Source organism: Schistocerca gregaria, chromosome 1 (assembly GCF_023897955.1).
Source record: "Schistocerca gregaria isolate iqSchGreg1 chromosome 1, iqSchGreg1.2, whole genome shotgun sequence".
In the NCBI taxonomy this organism is placed as follows: Eukaryota; Metazoa; Arthropoda; class Insecta; order Orthoptera; family Acrididae; genus Schistocerca; species Schistocerca gregaria.
Window position 1 is genome coordinate 522,828,949 of NC_064920.1, and position 20,341 is coordinate 522,849,289.

The 20,341-nt window shown below is 43.7% G+C and overlaps 1 protein-coding gene across 1 annotated transcript in view; it reads left to right on the forward strand.

Moving 5' to 3' along the window:
* Window positions 1-4,777: 4,777 nt before the first annotated feature.
* The window catches only part of LOC126278624 (odorant receptor 43a-like), an 88,005-nt gene continuing 72,441 nt past the window's right edge, over window positions 4,778-20,341 (forward strand). The window contains exon 1 of the mRNA XM_049978884.1: window positions 4,778-5,056. Coding sequence (XP_049834841.1) covers window positions 4,802-5,056 — 255 coding nt within the window. The 5' untranslated portion in view covers window positions 4,778-4,801. The remainder of the gene's footprint in view (window positions 5,057-20,341) is intronic.

Here is a 20,341-nt window from a genome sequence, read left to right on the forward strand (position 1 = left end):
CAGAATGTTGAAGATTAGATAGGAAATCGAATAACTAATGAGAAAGGACTAAAAAAACTGGTAAAAAAGAAATTTATGAAACAAATTGACTAAAACAAGAAAAACTCGTAATCGATCCAAACAGAGAAGATTTCATTTACGGTATTGATTTCAGAGGTTTTAGATCCTTAACGCCGCGCGGAGTAGCCGCGCGGTCCGAGGCGCTTTGTCACGGTCCGTGCGGCTTCCCCAATCGGGGGTTCGTGTCCTTTCTCGGGTATGGGTGTGACTGTTGTCCATAGCGTAAGTTAAATTAAGTAGTGTGTACGCTTAGGGAGCGTTGACCTCAACAGTTTGGATCCATAAGATCTTACCACAAATTTCCAATTTCCGATCCTGTACATAAACATATAAAAAAAAGTTCGGTTTAGCAAAGGCGCAGCCAGTGGAACATCTTTGCCGAACGCCTAACCAGGTGTATTTACAGGTTGAACCCTTTCACGGAACAGAAGTAATTTTCAAGGACTGAATTAGACTAAACAGTATCCGAAGCCGTTTCGGAAGATATGTGGGTACTGAAAAGGGGCTCAGTTCAGACACCTTCCAGCAACTGGATGCGACCTATTAAACTTTCAGCCACATTGTGAGGGATTATGCGTTTTGGTGGTATCGAGGGCCATGAAATGACGTTTTAGAAGTTACGCGAATAGCTTCTGAAGTGGAATCTCCTCTCCGTACGAATATTTTGAAAGTGTTTCGTGGTTTGAACTCTGTGTTCTTGTCTAACACATTTTTATACTCATTTTTGTCTTCTGACGTGTCTAAAATATTCATTTTATACATGTATATTTATATTACCGTTTTTTAGTATATGCCATACGATAGACAAAAAGATAAAACCACACAGTGACTGAAATGGCTTTGCTAACGTACGCGTCTGGGTTTGTTGGAACCATAACGATATTTCATCTCCTGTAAGCAATGACATCTGAAATGAGTTTTAAACTTTTATATAGCCGGCCGCGGTGGTCTCGCGGTTCTAGGCGCGCAGTCCGGAACCGTGCGACTGCTACGGTCGCAGGTTCGAATCCTGCCTCGGGCATGGATGTGTGTGATGTCCTTAGGTTAGCTAGGTTTAAGTAGTTCTAAGTTCTAGGGGACTGATGACCACAGCAGTTGAGTCCCATAGTGCTCAGAGCCATTTGAATTTGAATCAAAACTTTTATAAAAATCGACGATTGATTTCATAAGAAAACTTTTGAAAGCCCTATCATCCCCAGGATTGTTGTTTTATGATGGAACGAATATATAACTTTCAGATTAACCCAAGCAAACAAGTTTAAAACAGTGAGATCAGGATAGAATCACGCAAGTGTCGTGTAGTTCAAAATGGCTCTGAGCACTATGGGACTCAACTTCTGTGGTCATCAGTCCCCTAGAACTTAGAACTACTTAAACCTAACTAACCTAAGGACATCACACACATCCATGCCCGAGGCAGGATTCGAACCTGCGACCGTAGCAGTCGCACGGTTCCGAACTGCGCCCCTAGAACCGCGAGACCACCGCGGCCGGCCTGTCGTGTAGTTAGAAATGTCAACTGCCCTGATTTATTTATGAGATAATTCATTTTGTTTTTAACTATTCTTCATCATCTTATCCATCTCTTCCCGTACTGCGCCAGTTCTTTCTAATCTGTATCTCAGAATTCCGTGTAAAATTCGTTTTACAAAGTCTTTACTTGCTTGCCATTACAATTATTGCCCTCTTTCATTCTGTTCAGTAGAAACTGATCTACTCTTGCAGTTGAGTCACTAAACTATTACTTCTTTTGTTAAGCATTTTATTTATACTTACATCACTCTTTCGTGCAATTCACTTCTCCCATTCTCTTGCAGTTGCCTCAATAAACTATTACTTCTTTTGTTAAGCATTTTATTTATACTTACATCACCCTTTCGTGCAATTCACTTTTCCAATTCTCTATCCGGCAGTAACAGTATGCTGACTGGTGTTCGATACAGGCAGTGGACAGCGTACACTGACGAGTCAAAGCACTACGAGCAACTGCTGAATAGCGTGTATGTCCAGCTTTGGTCAAGGGATGCAGTAGCACGTGCCATTGATTCTACAAGTCGTTGGTAGGTTTCTGGAGGTACGTAGTGCCAAATGTCTACGCACATGTCACCCAATTCCCGTGAATTACGCGTGGGTGGTTAATGGGCGGAGAGTTGGCGCCCAGTAGTGCTCCAGGTGTGTTACATTGGATTCAGATCAGGGGAACTTGGTGGCCAAGACTTCAGCTTGAGTTCACCATCACATTCCGCAAACCACTTAGCCCGTTTCTAGCATCGTGACTTGGACAGTTACGCTGTTGGAAGATGCTTTCCCTGTCTGGGAAGACATTAGACATGAAGGGGTAGAGGTGGTCCGTAGTAATGTTAATTAGGTGCATAACTGTCATATTATGGTGCCTTTAGCTACTACCATAGGTCCCATCGGAAACACTGGTGGATGTCCCCAACAGTATAGTACTAACATCAGCGGTCTCTGTCCATGAAGCAGTGCATGTTTCGAGCATTATTCGCGTGGATGACGGCGTATCCGAATACTACCATCTACCTGGTGTACCAAGAACGTGAATCATCCAAACATTTTCCACAGCCCATTCTTGATAATCCTGTGTCGACTGCAGTCGTAACTGGCGATGCAAATGGGACAAAACTGAAGCATGTAGGGTTGGACTGCTGCAGAGATCCGTATTCAACAACGCCTGCTGAACGGTCTGCTCTGAAGCACTCGCGCCTACACCACTACTGTGCTCTGTTGTCAGATCAGACACTGTTCACCGCCTATTCTGCTTTACAAAGCGGGAAGCCTCCGTCCTCCACATTCTGTGATGAGGCATGGACGTCCAACACGTTGTTCCAGCTCGTGGTCCCACCGATCTTCAATCATTTTCCATAGACGGTCGCTATAGTAGTGTGCCAACAGACGACCTAGTTCTCCGTTTGTGAGACGCTAGTTCCCAAGCGCCGGCCTGGGTGGCCGAGCGATTCTAGGCGCTACAGTCTGGAACCGTGAGACCGCTTTGTCGCAGGTTCGAATCCTGCCTCGGGCATGGTTGTGTGTCATGTCCTTAGATTAGTAAGGTTTAAGTAGTTCTAAGTTCTAGGGGACTGATGACCTCAGAAGTTAAGTCCCATAGTGCTCAGAGCCATTTGAACCATTTTTTGTTCCCAAGCGACGGGCGACAAACTGCCCTTAGTCAGAATAGCTTACGTCAGTGGAGTTCCTGTCTGCTGTCTCTAAAACGATTCCCCATTAGTGTCTGCTCTCTTACCGAATCATGTGCTCTGTAGGGCATGAGGCTACGTTCTTTTTTTTGTGAAATCTTATGGGACTTAACTGCGAAGGTCATCAGTCCCTAAGCTTAACCTAAACTATGCAAAGGACGAACACACACACCCATGCCCGAGGGAGGACTCGAACCTCCGCAGGGACCATCGACACAGTAGGCTACGTTTAATCTCGCAGTAAGTAGTGGTCATAATGTTCTCGTTCATCAGTGATCATTAGCGAAGTCCACGGAAAACACGGATGCTACAACAGTGAAACCACAATGCTTTGGTTAGCACTGAGCATGTAGGTTGTAATGGTACTTGAATTACGTAACCATTACGGCACCTCAACTCAACCTCTCGATACCGGCAATATTCTTCAGTATTTCTGTAAAGTAGTTAACATATATCTGAGACAACATTCAGATTTGATTTCATTAATGTAGAGGTACTTTGATACGTCGATATGTTTATGTTGTAAAGATATTATTCTTATGTGTATTCTTTCTTTTGTCACTATGATCTTTGACGTACTTGTAACTCTTGACTTTTGGGAGCGTAAGCAGTTAGTTGTTAGAGAGTCGGACCTTGAAAAAGTCAAGTATTGGACGTCATGTTGGAAAGACGCATAACGTAGTCAGCTTATAAAATGAGAACGTTAACAGTGAGGAAGATGTTTTCAAGTTTGTTTTGTATTGTGAAGTGATGTTTTGTGTGTTACGTGATATTGCAACAAAAGCAATAGAAAGGTTCAAAAATGGTTCAAATGGCTCTGAGCACTATGGGACTTAACAGCTATGCTCAACAGTCCCCTAGAACTTAGAACTACTTAAACCTAACTAACCTAAGGACATCACACAATACCCAGTCATCACGAGGCACAGAAAATCCCTGACCCCGCCGGGACAATAAAAAGGAAGTGTAACTTAAATTCGGAGTGCTGATTACTTTTTTACATCACCATTGTCCTGCAAAAGTGTAATCTTCAAGAAAGGTTTGTGAAGCGCATGTAGAAAACTTTTGAATATCGCAGAATAAAACCCAGGCCTCTTTGCACCCGAGCTTGGAATCATTACCATCTAGATTTTCGACAATTGAGCCGTGATTTTACAACGAGACCAGCGTGGGAAACACGAAAAGATGAGTGCCTAGTTTATTCATTATTACATGAAATAACTTTATTAACTGTGCTCTGATGACACTCGCCACATAATAACTGTGTTGTTGCCCGAAAATGCAGTATTTAGAAGCTTGATCAACACCACAATCATTATTAAATTTTGACCTTTGTTGTGGTAGGATTGTTAGAAGGTGCACTACATATTTATGGCCTAAGAAATTCGTTGACTAAGTGGGTGTGAGCTTTATGACGTAGATGACGCCTTCGAGACTGTCAGCACACAGTCATTGAGACTCTGTATGCTACTTGCTCCTAGCGCTTAGTGGCTCTGATGACTGCGCGTCCCCCAGCGGGAACCAGTATGGAACATCCCCCCGGGGACAGCGACTGGCTGGTGCGGCCCGGCGCCACCCTGCGCCGGCTGATGGGTCTCTGGCGGCCTCGAGGCCGGGCCGCCAGCCTCCTCAACCGACTGCTAGCCGGCATGACGCTCTCGTGCATCGCCTTCCTGGTGCTGTGTGTGGCTCTCAAGCTGATTGCGGACCCTCCGCAAGAGCTGGAGCAGATCGCACTGTGCAGCCTTGTTGCTACTATCGGCGTTGGATTTTTCGTCAAGGTAAACTATACAGACCACTTTTTTTATTTACGCACGTGATGTGTTGCATGTAATACGTTGGGAGAAAGGCACTGGTTATCGGTACCGTGTGTAGAGAATTCTGATTGCTGGTACAAATACATAATGGTTCAAATGGCTCTGAGCACTATGGGACTTCACATCTATGGTCATCAGTCCCCTAGAACTACTTAAACCTAACCTAACCTAAGGACATCACACAATACCCAGTCATCACGAGGCAGAGAAAATACCTGGCCCCGCCGGGAATCGAACCCGGGAACCCGGGTGCGGGAAGCGAGAACGCTACCGCACGACCACGACCTGCGGACTACAAATACATAATTAGATGTGATTAATCCGACTGTAATATAGATAGCTTTTGAGATCGTGACAGCCGGCCGCGGTGGTCTAGCGGTTCTAGGCGCGCAGTCCGGAACCGCGCGGCTGCTACGGTTGCAGGTTCGAATCCTGCCTCGGGCATGGATGTGTGTGATGTCCTTAGGTTAGTTAGGTTTAAATAGTTCTACGTTCTAGGGGACTGATGACCACAGATGTCAAGTCCCATAGTGCTCAGAGCCATTTGAACCATTTGAGGATCGTGACACAAGGTGGTCAGAGGTATCAGTTGACACTGTCAGATGTCGTTTGTCACCTTCTTTCTGACTCGTTGTGCCCTATCAATTTTTTTAGGTGTTTTGTGTACGCATTGATTTACGCGGACTGTTATAACTGAACCGTGTGCGACTCGTGTTGATGTCGTTCATAGCTTGGCATCTTGTAATAGCGATACTGGCGTCTCGTTTTCTTAGTGTGTTCACTGGTGCCACTACGATTGTTCGCCTCGTCTGTCCGTGAGTGGCAGCAACGGCAGCGATTATCGATAGCCCGTACTGTGGTACCATCTTTGGAGTACTTCCGGGTCGTCGTGTGTCGAGCAAGCCCCTACCAGGCCGTAGCGGAGAAGCGAGGCAACTGTCCCCCAATTGAAGCATCTGATCGCCGCCATGTGCAGGGATGAATCCTAGTACTTGGGTTGTGATTTGAAGTACCTGAGAGGCAACAAGAGCAAATTGAATCACAAATTAAGCACATGTTTGTTTAAAAAAATACTGCGTATTCAAGTCTATTTTGAAAGTATACTTAAATGAATGAAGTTTCCTAACTTCCAAAATACGCCTGCATAGATGCATGAAATTTAAGAATGTGAGGCTCTTTCCTGACAAGGTGGAGCCAGTTTACATCGAGCTATTTGCATTAGATAATTACATGAAACTTACGATTATTATTTAATTCACATAATTTTCCTGTCAGCTCCTGTTTGCTTTTTGCTGACTACTGTGTACATTTTGCACACTTACTTTTGTTTAGCACAGTATTGTCAACACTCGAATATTGGTATGATTAATTGTAATAACCCATATCACTTTAAATACCGTAGGAATTTAACTCGCACATTAGTTTTGTACACTGATAGCACCTCTGAAAGTGATTGAGTTTGCAACATTTGATCAAATATTTGACCATTGGCGAAGTATAATCACCACCTGGCAACACATATTAAGTATCTAAACGCAATTATTCGACCTACCTCTGATTCATAATTAATATATATTTGATTAAAAATCTAAATACCTATCGTGTGCCTAGTTCTTCATTCAGTTCAACTTAGTACATTAACCCTCTTAGTAGTTTTAGTAATTTATGTGCAAATACAATATAAGTACTTGACATGCAACAAAGTACCTTTGTCTGTAATCTAGCACTGCAACTTTTTCCCTATGTAACTTGCAATTTTTGTAGCAGTAAGTTTATTAGATAGAGTATAAGGTATAAGTATAGACATCAGGTTAGGCTATAGAACAATTTACTGTCACCTACATTTAGCATATGCATTAATTGGCTTTGCACACACTATACCTTTTCAAATGAGTTGGAAATCCAAATACTGTCTAAATAGCATCGTCCTTCAGTTTACTTCTGTTTACATAATTTTCAAAATGAAGAGAGCACAGCAAATGATTTGCTGTCGGCTGGAAGTTATCTCTCAGAGTAGCGACAATCCATTTCCGATTTAGAAAATCATTTGTAAGGGGAATTCTAAACAAAAACAAACGATCATGATGTATTATTTCTCCATGAAAATACTATATACTAGTAATAGAAAGTAACAAACAACCAGAAATGACTGACTTGTGAAATGTAACATTGGTGCCGTCTTCGTCTTTGCTTCAGTTATTACTGTTACAATTAAAAGCAGCACACGAACGAACCATGTTTCCTTGCAAATGGCGGCTTCTGTCACGTTCAATGTGAGGACGCGACACTAGCGCCAATGCGCTGTCTAGTTCTTATTTTGTAAGTCTACGGTGTCGAGGGAGTTGAGTTGGGACGGAGCTGCAGTGAGGGCCGGACAGCCAATCCTCGACCGACCGCTGGCGGCACACAGCACTTTCCGACGGAAGGATGTGGTCGTGAGAGTGCACGACCTCGTCAAGGACCCGATTCAGCGAGTTTTAGTTGAATGGGCCGTGATATTCAAGTAGTGCAACTTTCACCTGTGTGTGTGTGTGTGTGTGTGTGTGTGTGTGTGTGTGTGTGTGTGTCCGCCCGTCGCGCTGCCCTCATGGCAATAAGTTGTCACTTGACGATTAATACTTGGATCGTTTCCGTACCTGAGTTGAGTGGTGACGACCGTTGGTTGGTCGTTCGGTCGGTCGTTGCAGCGGACGACGTGCGTTTTGTTTTCCGACCGCTTCGGGCTTCGCTGCGTTTGTGCCGACTTATAATTCGTCTGTGTTGTTGTACAGTGACTGGTTTAATATTGTGAGTTGTTGGTGGAATTGTTTTCCCGCATTTGTGTGTATCTCGTGGTTTTGAATGAGCAGTTATATTAATGCTGTCTGCGTGCTGCACTTGGTGTGTAGTTGCGAACGGACGTCAGTTCGGCTTTGGATGGAGCAGTGTGGGTCTGTCAGGTTGACGGAAGCGATTAGCTGCCCTCTACTCCTTGATGTTGGTTTGGATTTAGTATTATTCTTATTAGTGAAGTGCAACCAGCGGTATTTTCTGACTTGTGGCCGCTAACTCCCCAGTTACCTGCCCTGGAGATCCGTGTACTTTTCTGGCAGTGTACCTTTCCTCGTTGTGTTGATGCTGTCCGACACGGCGTGTAGTACGACAGCCTCTTGAATTGTACTATTCTTATGTTTTTGGGAGGTCTACCTTGGCTCTAGTATTTCCTTCTGCCTTGAGTGTGTTTCTGAAGACGTGGTGCTGTCCCTCTCTTCGCCTTTACCAAAAAAAATATTCCATCGTTGCATCGATGATCGGACGTTATGCGGATTGGTTAGTCGGTCGATTGACGCTTAAGCTACGCCTTGTGTGAGTTACCATCCTGTTACATGAGTACCACTCTTGGCTTCCTGTCTCACCGCTTAGACAGCTGTAGTCTTCCTCAGGTCTATCCAGGGAGCACTGTCTGTGGATCACTCCGTCTTTTTTGGACAAGTTGTCATAATTGTTTAAAATTTATCCTAATGTTTTAATATGTTATTGCCTTCACCACTTGTAATTACGGTCTTCAGCAGTCAATTGTTTGTAACATTGCTTGTAACCTTCAGCCAACAAATAATGTTCAATCCTGTTTTAGTGAGGCCATTACCTATCATTACAGCTTGTTACAAGTTGTTAAGAATATTAGAAAGGGTTTTAGTATTTTTAAGGTGTAATTGTCCACCTTATTGGTAATTCAGGCCTTCATCCGTTGTGTATTTTTGAAATTACTTCTGACTTTAAGCCGACAAATAATTTTGAACCTTCGTAATCAGGCCTTCAGCCATTGATTGCGTGTAACATCGCTTGTGGCCTTCGGTCGACAATAACTTGCAGTTCTTCTAATAAGGCTTTCAGCCACCAGTGTAGTAAAATCTTTTAAAAATGATTGTTGAGAGTTTTCTTTTTTAAAAATAAAGTATATGTGTTTTCTTTGCCACCAACGGTAACTTATTAGACCCCGTCCACACCTTTCCGCTTTCCCTTAGACCTCCGTCTCAATAACTTTCCTAATTTTCGTTGTGCATTTACATTTTAAGCACCAAAGAATATAATTAATGAATACCTGCTCCAGTCGCTAATATGCGCATTTAGTCTATGACAGTTTCGGCTTTTACACTTTAGTCATTTTCTAGTGGATATGAAAATTATGCTGTGACTAATAAAAATAAAATCGACTACATACGTGACGTTACCCGCAGCATAATTTTCAGGTCCATTAGAAAATGGTTGAAATGTAAAAGCCGAGCCTGGTCATTGGACTCAAAAGGAGTTATTAACAAATGGAGTGGCTGTTCATTAATTCATTATTCAGTTTCGTAGCAAGAGTACTGTCAAAACACAGAGAAACTATAGTAATGAATATGTCTCTTCAACGCAATCATCTCGATATGTGAGGGTGAGTCGAATGAAAACCTTAAATATTTTTTAATTGTTATTTATTGCGCAGAAGTGGTACAAAGCTGTATCACTTTTCAACATAATCTCTCCCACGCTCAATGTAAGTCCTACAGCGCTTACAAAGTGCATAAATTCCCTTAGAAAAAAATTCTTTTGGTAGTACGCGCAACCGCTCATGCACCGCGAGGGGGTACCTCTTCATCAGAACGGAACTTATTTCCTCCCATGGCGTCTTTGACTGGTGCAAACGTATGGAAATCACTTGGGGCAAGGTCTGCCGAGTATGGTGGATGAGGAAGACACTCAAAATGCAGGTCTGTGATTGTTAAAACTGCTGTACGGGCAGTGTGGCGCCTTGCATTGTCATGTTGCAAAAGGACACCTGCTGACATCATTTCACGTCGCTTTGATTTGATTGCAGGCCGCAGATGATTTTTTAGAAGATCTGTGTGTGATGCATTGGTGACAATGGTCCCTCTGCGTATGTAATGCTCCAAAATGAGTCCTTTTTCGTCCCAAAAGAGCGTAGTAATAACCTTCCCTGTTGATGGTTCTGTTCGAAACTTCTTTGGTTTTGGTGATGAGGAAGGGCGCCATTCCTTGCTCGCTCTCTTCGTTGCGGGTTGGTGGAACTGAACCCATGTTTCGTCCCCAATAACGATTCTTGCAAGGAAGCCATCACCTTCTCGTTCAAAGCGCCGAAGAAGTTCTCCACAAGCATCAACACGTCGTTCTCTCATTTCAGGAGTCAGCTGCCGTATAATCCATCTTGCAGACACTTTGTGAAACTGGAGCACGTGATGCACAATGTGGTGTGCTGACCCATGACTAATCTGTAAACATGTTGCAATGTCATTCAGTGTCACTCGGCGGTTTTCCTTCACTATGGCTTCAACTGCTGCAATGTTCAGTGAGTCACATCTCGTTGTGCCTGACCTGGACGAGGAGCATCTTCCACTGATGTCACATCATTTGCTTACTTCCTACTCCAGTCGTAGACTTGTTGCTGTGACAAACATGCATCACCGTACTGAACCTTCATTCCTCAATGAATTTCAATAGGCTTCATACCTTCACTATGCAAAAACCGAACAACAGAACGCTGTTCTACCCTGGTGCAAGTCGCAAGTGGGGCGGCAATCTTCATACTGATACTTCGACGGTATGTGTGCATCTGCACTGTGCTCCCACCTACAGCCACTCTGTACACTGTTTGTAGTACCCTTACCAATTTACAGGATAACGGCGCGACAGTTCTATTTGTTATTACAAATTTAAGGTTTTCAGTTGACTCACCCTTGTATTCAGAATCCCTGTAGGTGTTTGGGATGACGTGAAACTTGATTCTTTACTGCCAACGAGAAGTTTTTTCTGGGCTAGACGTTATAGATTCGTGTGTGCAACGGAAAGCGGAGAGGCTACTTTTACGTTTCTCACAGAGGCACGGAAAATCCTTGATCCAAGTGCCTCGCTGGCCTTAAGTCCTCCAGTTGGCTGTCCTGCTCTTTCGCGCCTGTCGCCTCACGTGATCTGCGACGGACGCACAGCCTATCTAATATAGGACGTGTACAAAAGAGACGAATAATTTGATTTTTCGATTTTGTTTGTAAGCAGTAGTAAAATTTATTGAAACCCTTTTCGCAAAGTGTAGTTCCCGAAATCGTAGGGAAGGGAGAAGAGAGAGAGAGAGAGAGAGAGAGAGAGAGAGAGAGAGAGAGAGAGAGAGAGAGAGAGGGAGAGAGAGAGAAAAGGAATCTCGAGCCATCGTCTCATCATCTGTGGAATTAAAATTTCTACACTGACAAGAAATGCATTCCTCAATGTGTAACGCACGCTTTGCAGCTCACATTTAGATTCCTTCAAATCTTGTACTACTAAGAAAGCATGTTCATGGAAAACCTCAAAACTAAAAATCTAAATAAGTCTCGGGATGTGCTTACCTGGAAGCTTTGCCACAAGACAACATTTTCAACATCTACAGTTGTAAAATGTGCAACATATGATGTTGTAAGTGCTTATAATGGTGGTAACATAAAGAGAGCGAAAGTGTTACAGCGTTTGGGCTTTATGGACGGTACATTCACTCTCTGTGGAATAACAAATTCACCATCACCACCATCACCGTGTGTCTAGAACTGAAATGTCTATTCGGGACCTGACAAAGGAAACAAGAAGGAAGAAAAGAAGTTAAAAGTCTTGAGGACTAAGAACATACTCAGTTCTACAGCATTCTGAAAAGCTATAACTGAAGAAATTATGTTTGATCTTTAAATTCACTTTCAGTAGAACTTCATTTTGTGACACTTGCGCACTAAGTCGTCGAACTCGATAATACGGCGGCATTACCCTTGTCAGCAGGAAGTACCACAATGCTTTCATCATTACGTGGTGCTCGAAGGCCGATAATATGATCTGTGCGCTGCTGAACGAAGATACTTATCGGAAGCTTCCACGCTACCCGAGATCAAGAATAGTAAGAAAAACATGGGAACTTCTTAAGCGATGTTCAGTGGAAGACAGTGTGGTTAAGAATTTTATCCCACAGGCGCCTAGACAACCAACTGCTAATGGTTTACCGAAGATATACAAGGACGGGATGCCATTTCGCCTTATTGTGTCCACAATAGATTCTCCAACATACAAGCTGGCGAAGTACTTGGCCAAGCTCCTCGCTCCCCATGTGGGACGCTGGGAACATCTTACAAAAAACTCAGCAGAATTTATCAGCAGAATCAACCGACTACGCCTTACTGAGGATGATATTATGGTCAGTTTCGATGTAGTGGCGCCGTTTACGAATATGTCTATCAAAGACGCTTTGGACCCAGTTTTCCAGTACTTTCTAAGTGACGTGGTCGAGCTATTTAGGCACACTCTTACGTCCTCCTATTTCGTGTACAACGGCCAGTATTACGATCAGACAGACGGCGTAGCAATGGGTAACCTGTTGGTTCCAGCTGTTGAAAATCTCATCATGAAGAAGTTTGAGGATACTGCCCTAGATACTGCGCTATTGAAGCCAAAGTGTTTCTTTCGATACGTTGACGACACGTTCATCATTTGGCCACACGGGCGCGAGAAACCAGACGAGTTTTTGGAACGCCTCAATGAAATCAACAGTAATATCCAGTTCACCATGGAGGTGGAAAAAGATAATGCATTGCACTTCATCGACGTCCTTGTCCACCGTAAACGGAATGGGTGCCTCGGCCACAGCGTCTACAGAAAACCCAACCACACAGACCTGTACCTGCACGCCACCAGCCATCACCATCCAGCACAGAAGCGCACAGTATTGCAAACATTGGTACATCGTGCAAGAGTAATATCAGACGACGATAACCTGCCCCACGAACTGAGCCACCTACGCAAGGTTTTCAGGAATAACGACTACAGCGCCCATCAAATGAAAGAAGTGATTTCTGGGAAATACCAGAATAAGACCACCGACGAAGAGCAGGAAAAGAAACTTGATTTGCTGCCATTCTGTGGCTCTGTGTCGGGCAAGATAAGCTGTCTGTTGAAAAGACACATGATCAAATCAATCTTCAGGCCTCCAACGAAAATCCGTCAATTGCTGAGACCACTTAAGGACGCAGTGGGTCTCAGAACACCTGGAGTTTAGGAAATACCTTATGAGTGTGGCCAGAAGTACATTGGACAAACAGTGCTCACTGTGGAACAACGCAGAAAATAACACGAGAGGTATTATCGCCTAAGCCATCCAGAGAAATCTGCTTTACCTGAGCATGCGTTTGAAAACGGTCACCATATAAAATTTGACGATACCTCTGTCGTGGCAAGCACTAACTGTTTCTGGTACAGTTTAATAAAGGAAGCTATTGAAATAAAAATTACCGCAAACACCCTGAACAGACACTGTGGCTTGCAGCTCAGCGCTGCGTGGGATCCAGCGATCGCGCGGTTGAAGAGGGCACATCGAACGCCGACTCAAAACATGCCCATATATGGCAACGTCACGGGCACCAGTGACGTCACATCAGGCAACTACTGTATATAAGGACGCACCAACAGCCCACTGGCAGTCATATCACTTGGCAATGGCCAGGTAGTGCTTGGCCGAAAGGTCGTGTAGTTTTAAGCAATTGACGCTGTTGGAAACACGAGAACATTTTATTTAAGATGAAGTTCGTTTACCGATTTCTACCTAAAAGATGTAAACCATTATAAAATGATTTTTATCAAAGATAACAATAGTTGCGCACTTGCATTGGTTCATATGGATGTGCACGTTACACATTCCAACTCTGGCAGTGATTGCTTTCATAGGCAGAAGGGAAAAGAACATTAATAATTGTAAATTTATTTGCATAGTTCTATAGTAAATTATAAATTCGAATAAAAATTCTGAAAACTGAATTTAAACTTATATTATTCACCGTCCACTCACATCAATGTGACCACCTCTCAAAAGCCTGAATAATCACCATTTGCAACGAGACGTGCAGGAAGAGCATCAGTAAGGCTCTGGAAGGTCCCGACAGGGACGTGGAGCCGTACCGACTCCAGTGCAGAGGCCAGCTGCACTACGTTTCTCGGTTGAAGGTTTATGACGCGAACAGCACGGCAGAGATGACCTCACACTGTTTTGGTTGGGTTTTAATCCTGGGAACGTGATGTCGTTGGGAGTATGTTAAACTCATCCCAGTGTTCTCCGAACCTCGAATGAACACTGTGAGCTGTTCGACATTGGGCATTGTCCTGCTGGTAGACGTCACCGTACTGAGGAAAACCGAACTGTATGTAGGGATGGACAGAGTGCACAAGGATAGAGACACATTTGTGTTGATCTATTGTGCCTTCTGGAATCGACCTGGACCCTTCCGACTATCCTTCCAGGGTGTTTGCTTTCAGACCTTTCACGCCATACACGCAAATGCCCAACGGTCCGATGGACCAAAAAATGGTTCCAATGGCTCTGAGCACTATGGGATTTAACTGATGAGGTCAGCCGGCCGGAGTGACCGAACGGTTCTAGGCGCTACAGTCCGGAACCGCGCGACCGCTACGGTCGCAGGTTAGAATCCTGCCTCGGGCATGGATGTGTGTGATGTCCTTAGATTAGTTAGGTTTAAGTTGTTCTAAGTTCCAGGGGACTAATGACCTCAGAAGTTAAGTCCCATAGTGCTCAGAGACATTTTTTTTTTTTGCTGAGGTCATCAGTCCCCTAGAACTTAGAACTACTTAAACCTAACTAATCTAAGGACATCACACACATCCATGCCCGAGGCAGGATTCGAACCTGCGATCGTAGCGGTGGCACGGCTCAAGACTGTAGCGCCTAGAACCGCTCGGCCACAACGATCGGCATTGCTGCACCACTCAACTGTACTTCCACCGTCGGAGGGTGGCATGCAACTTAAAGTTCTACCGCCACATCTTCAAAGTGCTATGCTCGGCTGTTATGCAGCCGTTGATTTGAGCCTCTTCTCACTTGTCCACAGAGACAGTTGGACCGGATCTGAACCTGTGACACTGTGTAATAGTAAACTGCCACAAAAAAGGCAAACGGCAGTTCGGCGCACCGCTTAGAAGGATACAGCCACGGTCAGACTCCTCTTCTAGCTGGCCGATCTCTTGTAGATGGATTTGGTATAATCGACGAACCTCTTGACATTGTACAGTGTTCGCTCCCCGTGAAGAGTCGGGTCCTTTCTATTATTATAATTATTTGCTATTTTGTATTTATGTCGATCCGCAGTTAGGATCGAGTTAGTTGTTCTTCTGGAGAATGTATAACTGTTTCGTTTTGGTGAGTCCAATAAATTGTTTTCGGACTTGTGTTTTCCGCATTTCTATTCTCCTAGCGTAGGTACTTCAGTTGCTGCAGTTGACATCGAACACAGGCGGTGCTTACAATGTGAGTGGACCGGATGCTTTTACTAATCACCAAATAAAATTTTACATTTTTATAATACGCTCTTTGATTCCTTGAGAGTGTGCGTTTGATACACATCCCCCCTTTATGAATCTCAGCCGCTATTTGTTTTGAAGTGGCTACATACCTCTGTATTTTTCCTATACTCCCTCATCTTATTTTCATGATCCCTACGAGAGACTACCATAGTAAAACCGGAATTGTTTCGCAGTCTCCATCTAACATCGATTTTCAAAATTCGCTTAATGTCCTATATCTACCAAGACCTCCCCTTTCAGTTCTCAGAACATTTGACTATTCCAGACTTCAAACTGGATCTGCCGAAACAAAGGCTGGCCTGTGGCTGCCATCACGTAAAATTCAAGGCAGTCTCTGAGCGTGTGTTATACTTTCATATCGGCTACACTGACTTGTTGCAATTCTGACCATGCATCTTTGAACTTCTTACATGTCGGCTTCAGTCTAATTATAAGCGCACCAAAGTCTGGGGCAATAATTTAAAGTTGAGGATACTAGCGTTTGGTGTGCGGCTACCTTTACAGGTGTCACTCACGTTCGCTGAACCTTACCAGCAAATATGAGTCCTCATTCATATTCCTCGCTATTAGTTTTGTGTGTTTATCGTTTTCCGTATTGCTTCTTAGTGCTACAGCTGACTGACACCACTCTGCAAGATGGCAACTTTTGACAACAGAGAGGCGTGTGCGGGAAGTTGTGTGATGGAATCCCCAGTGTCGCAGTGAGTGTAGAGGCAAGAGTGCTTACTGAACATAACACATTCCTTACTATTCTCATAAAATACTCCGACGAGAGCGGCCCAGGAGACAGTCGAGGATGGTAATAGCGGGAGACGTCCTCAGTGGATAAGTTGAGAGTATCCGTTTCACGTACGTCCCCCTTTAAGAGTCCGACACTATTGGCTATGAAGCAGCTACCAACTTACAATCTACATAATTTTGTACACTTCATAATCTCTCTGATCTTATTTTCATGATCCTCAGTGGCTGGCAGCGACGGCGTACTTGATGAGAGGTGGCGCGGCGAGGCTTGGCTGCTGAGGTAGCGTGCGCAGCATGCGGCCTTAGGCAGCTGGCAGGAAGATGTAGACACCCAGAGCTGAAACTTTGACTCTCAGAGACCGCCTTGAGTTTTACGTGATGGCAGCCACAGGACAGCCATTGCCTCGGAAGATCCAGTTTGAAGCCTGGAATCGTCAAAGCTGGCAGACAGCTCGTTGATCAGTGGTTTCACCTAACTGTTGATGCTATTCGACGAGGCTGCAGTAGTTAAGCCACGTATTCGACCGATGACCGCCTTTGAACCTGCACCGGTTGACTGAATGCTGCTACTGGTTGAGCTGGCAACACTTATCCTTGCTCCAGCTGGGTGCTTTATGACAGGAGCTGGGATACTGGTGAGTGAACATCAGCTCAGTGACTGGCTGGAGGCGACTGGTACTGGCAAGTGCCCCAGAGGCTAGGAGGCCCTCAGTTCGACTCGGTTCATCTGAAAGTGACTGACCCCTTGTACCAGGTATTTTCAGAACGGTGGTGGAGAGACATCACTTTGAAAGCCGACACTGTGAGTCATCAATTTTATCTTACTAACCTGGTTGGATGATCAATATTTATACGCATCAAATCAGATATTTTGTGAGGTTGTTAGTGAGGATTTCACATACGTTACATGCCGAAGTGTCGCCGGTTTTGGTAGGGGTAGGTGACGTCAAGAGACCTTGATAAGGGAAACTGAATTTGCACCAAACATTGGTTAATGATAGAAGATTGTCATTTATATATTTTGATTAATATAAGTATGAAGCTAAATATTTACAAGTAAAAAATGTATAACGAATATGACCAGTTATCAGTTAACTGAAGTCTTACATAGTGGCCATTTTTCCCAACTTAACGAGGTAAAGTGGCCATTGTCGATATACATACTCTGAAAGTGGACAGCAACTCTCTTTCAGCTGAGGTAACACCACTTTCATGGTGTTTTTCTTTATGTGCAAACGCTTATCTGTTCTTGGACTGAATGTCCTACCATTTCACCCGCTTTATAAACGCGATAAGCAGGATGAAACTGGTTTCCTTGCACTGCTTCAACGATGTCAAAAAGCCTGTCATTGCTGACCTTTTTACAAGATAGTCCTATTTCTATTGAGATAGGTTTTCTAAGATTAATATTAGGATGATGTCTGTGCCTGCCGACTCTTTGGTAAACCGGAGTTCATTGTAAATGCATAAAATACACTGAAGTGTTGTCAAGGCATATAGGCATGCATATTTAAATGCGTAGATACGTAAAAGGGCAGAATACCACGCTGCGGTCGGCACGCCTATATAAGACAACAAGTGCCTGGTGCAGTTTCTTAGGTCGGCTACTGCTGTTACAATGGCAGGTTATCAAGATTTAAATGAGTTTGAACGTATTGTTGTAGTCAGTGCACGAGCGATGGGGCACAGCATCTCCGAGGTAGCAATGAGGAGGGGATTTTCCCGTACGACCGTTTCCCGAGTGTACCCTGAATATCAGGAATCCGGTAAAACATCAAATCTCCGATATCGCTGCGGCTGGAAACAGATCCTGCAAGAACGGGACCAACGACGACTGAAGAGAATCGTTCAACGTGACAGAAGTGCAACCCTTCCGCAAATTGCAGCAGATTTCGATACTGGGCCATCAACAAGTGTCAGCGTGCGAAACATTCAACGAAACATAATCGATATTGGGTTTCGGAGCCGAAGGCCCACTCGTGTACCTTTGATGACTGCACGACACAGTTTTTCGCCTCGCTGGGTTCGTCAACACTGGAAACATATTGGCTGGTCGGACGAGTCTCATTTCAGATTGCATCGAGCGGATGAACGTGTAACATGTGGAGACAACCTCATCAATCCATGGACCCTGCATGTCAACAGGGGATGTTGAAGCTGATGAAGGCTCTGTAATGGTGTGGAGCGTGTGCAGTTGGAGTGGTTTTGGTATAGAGACGACTCTGACAAGGTGACACGTACATAAGAACCGAGTCCGATCACCTGCATCCATTCACATCCATCGTGGATTCCGATGGACTTGGTCAAATTCTAGCAGGACAATGCGACACCCCACACGTCCAGAATTGCTACAGGTAGACTCCAGGAACACTTTTCTGAGTTTAAACACTTCCGCTGGCTACCAAACTCCTCAGATATGAATATTATTGAGCATATCTGGGATGCCTTGCAACGTGCTTTTCAGAAGTGATCTCCAAGCCTTCGTACTCTTACTGATTTATGGACAGCGTTGCAGGATTAATTGTGTCAGTTCCCTCCAGCACCACTTCAGACATTAGTCGAGTCCATGTTAGGTCGTGTTGCGGCGCTTCTGCTTCTTAGTGCGGGCCCTACACGACATTAGGTAGGTGTACCAGTTTCTTTGGCTCTTCAGTGTAGCTTTTCCATTCCAGAACTGTAATCAAGTAGTTTTACTTCTTGTTCTTTGTTGAACACACTCCATAAGCTTTCCATAATATTTTTGCCACCTGCTAGAATTTGTTTTCGTAAAGCCGCCTGGGCAGCGTTTACCATGGCTATCTAATGGATCGCAGAAAGATCTGGCATATGTAACGAAAAGCATGTTCTGGCGACTTTTAGTCAGGTGGAAGTTTTGAGTCATAGAATTTTAAGTGTTGGTCCGGCTAGTGAGGCCACGGTGAGGCTTAGGCCGTCACGTTAAGCCGTGCGGTGGCCGCCAAGCAGGCGCGCAGAGGTCGCAAATCAGTCACTTTCCACAGTCAGCATGAGTTCAGGTAAGTGGTTAGATTTCAGGAAGCATGGTCTGGTGAGTGTGAGCGGATTCCAAGGTAACGACGCTTACAAACATGGCAGAATGTGACTATTTCGAAATACTGCGAAATTGATTAGTAATTCACGATTCGTTATAAAGCGAAACCAATCACATAAGCATATTCACAGCACTAAATTGTGTGTATTACGACATTAATAGTACGAATATCACGAAAACATATTTTATGTAATCACAGTAAAGGAATAATCCTAAAAACATTAAAATCTAATAACTATTAAATGATCCTTGAGATCTTCACCAGCAACGTATTCGACGACAGCGTAGAGCACTAGTTATCATCATTTGTACATATTTTGTTTTTTGCTTTACTACGTTTTTATACATTTTTAATTATGTAGATGTGTCAGATCATCATGTTCTCCTTCCCTACTTCTTAGTACTTGGTTCTAGTTTATTTCATTAAATATTAATTTGGCCTGCATTAAAGACAGTCATCATATGAAGGTGGTAATCTGCGTATAAGGTTTGCTACCATCCTACAATGTAAAAAGGCGCATCTCTTGAGCAGGCTAACATTATTGTTTTATATTTTCCTTTTCTTTCATTTATCATTAGTACACATGTGTAAAATTCAGATTTAATTAATATGCTTAATCTTTTAGATTACAGTGCATATGGTTGGAGGGGGACTGGAAGAGAAGAACCTTTAATTTAGCTCTTGGTTCAAATGGCTCGGAGAAATATGGGACGAAGCTTAACTGCACTTGAGAATTTTTATAATTTTACTCCGTGTTTAAACGGAATAATTGTAGAATCGCAATTTTTACCAGTTTCTGTGTTTGACTGAATGAACTAACCAATTCATTCAACATAAACTCTTTAGTGTTACCTACATCAGTTATTAAGTAGAATTTAACTCTCCTTTTATTATTTTCATTATTATTATTATTCTATTACGTTGCAACTTGTTTTTGCTTAAAAAATCGCGTTACATACATGTGGTTGGACAACTAACTGAAGGCTCACAGGTTACAAATATTTTCGGAGCGAGTTTAGCTGCTGGGCATGAAAGCAAACCCTACAACGATAGCAAGCCACAGTGCTAAATAGAACCTACATCGCCTATCTGTGTCCAGTGCTTA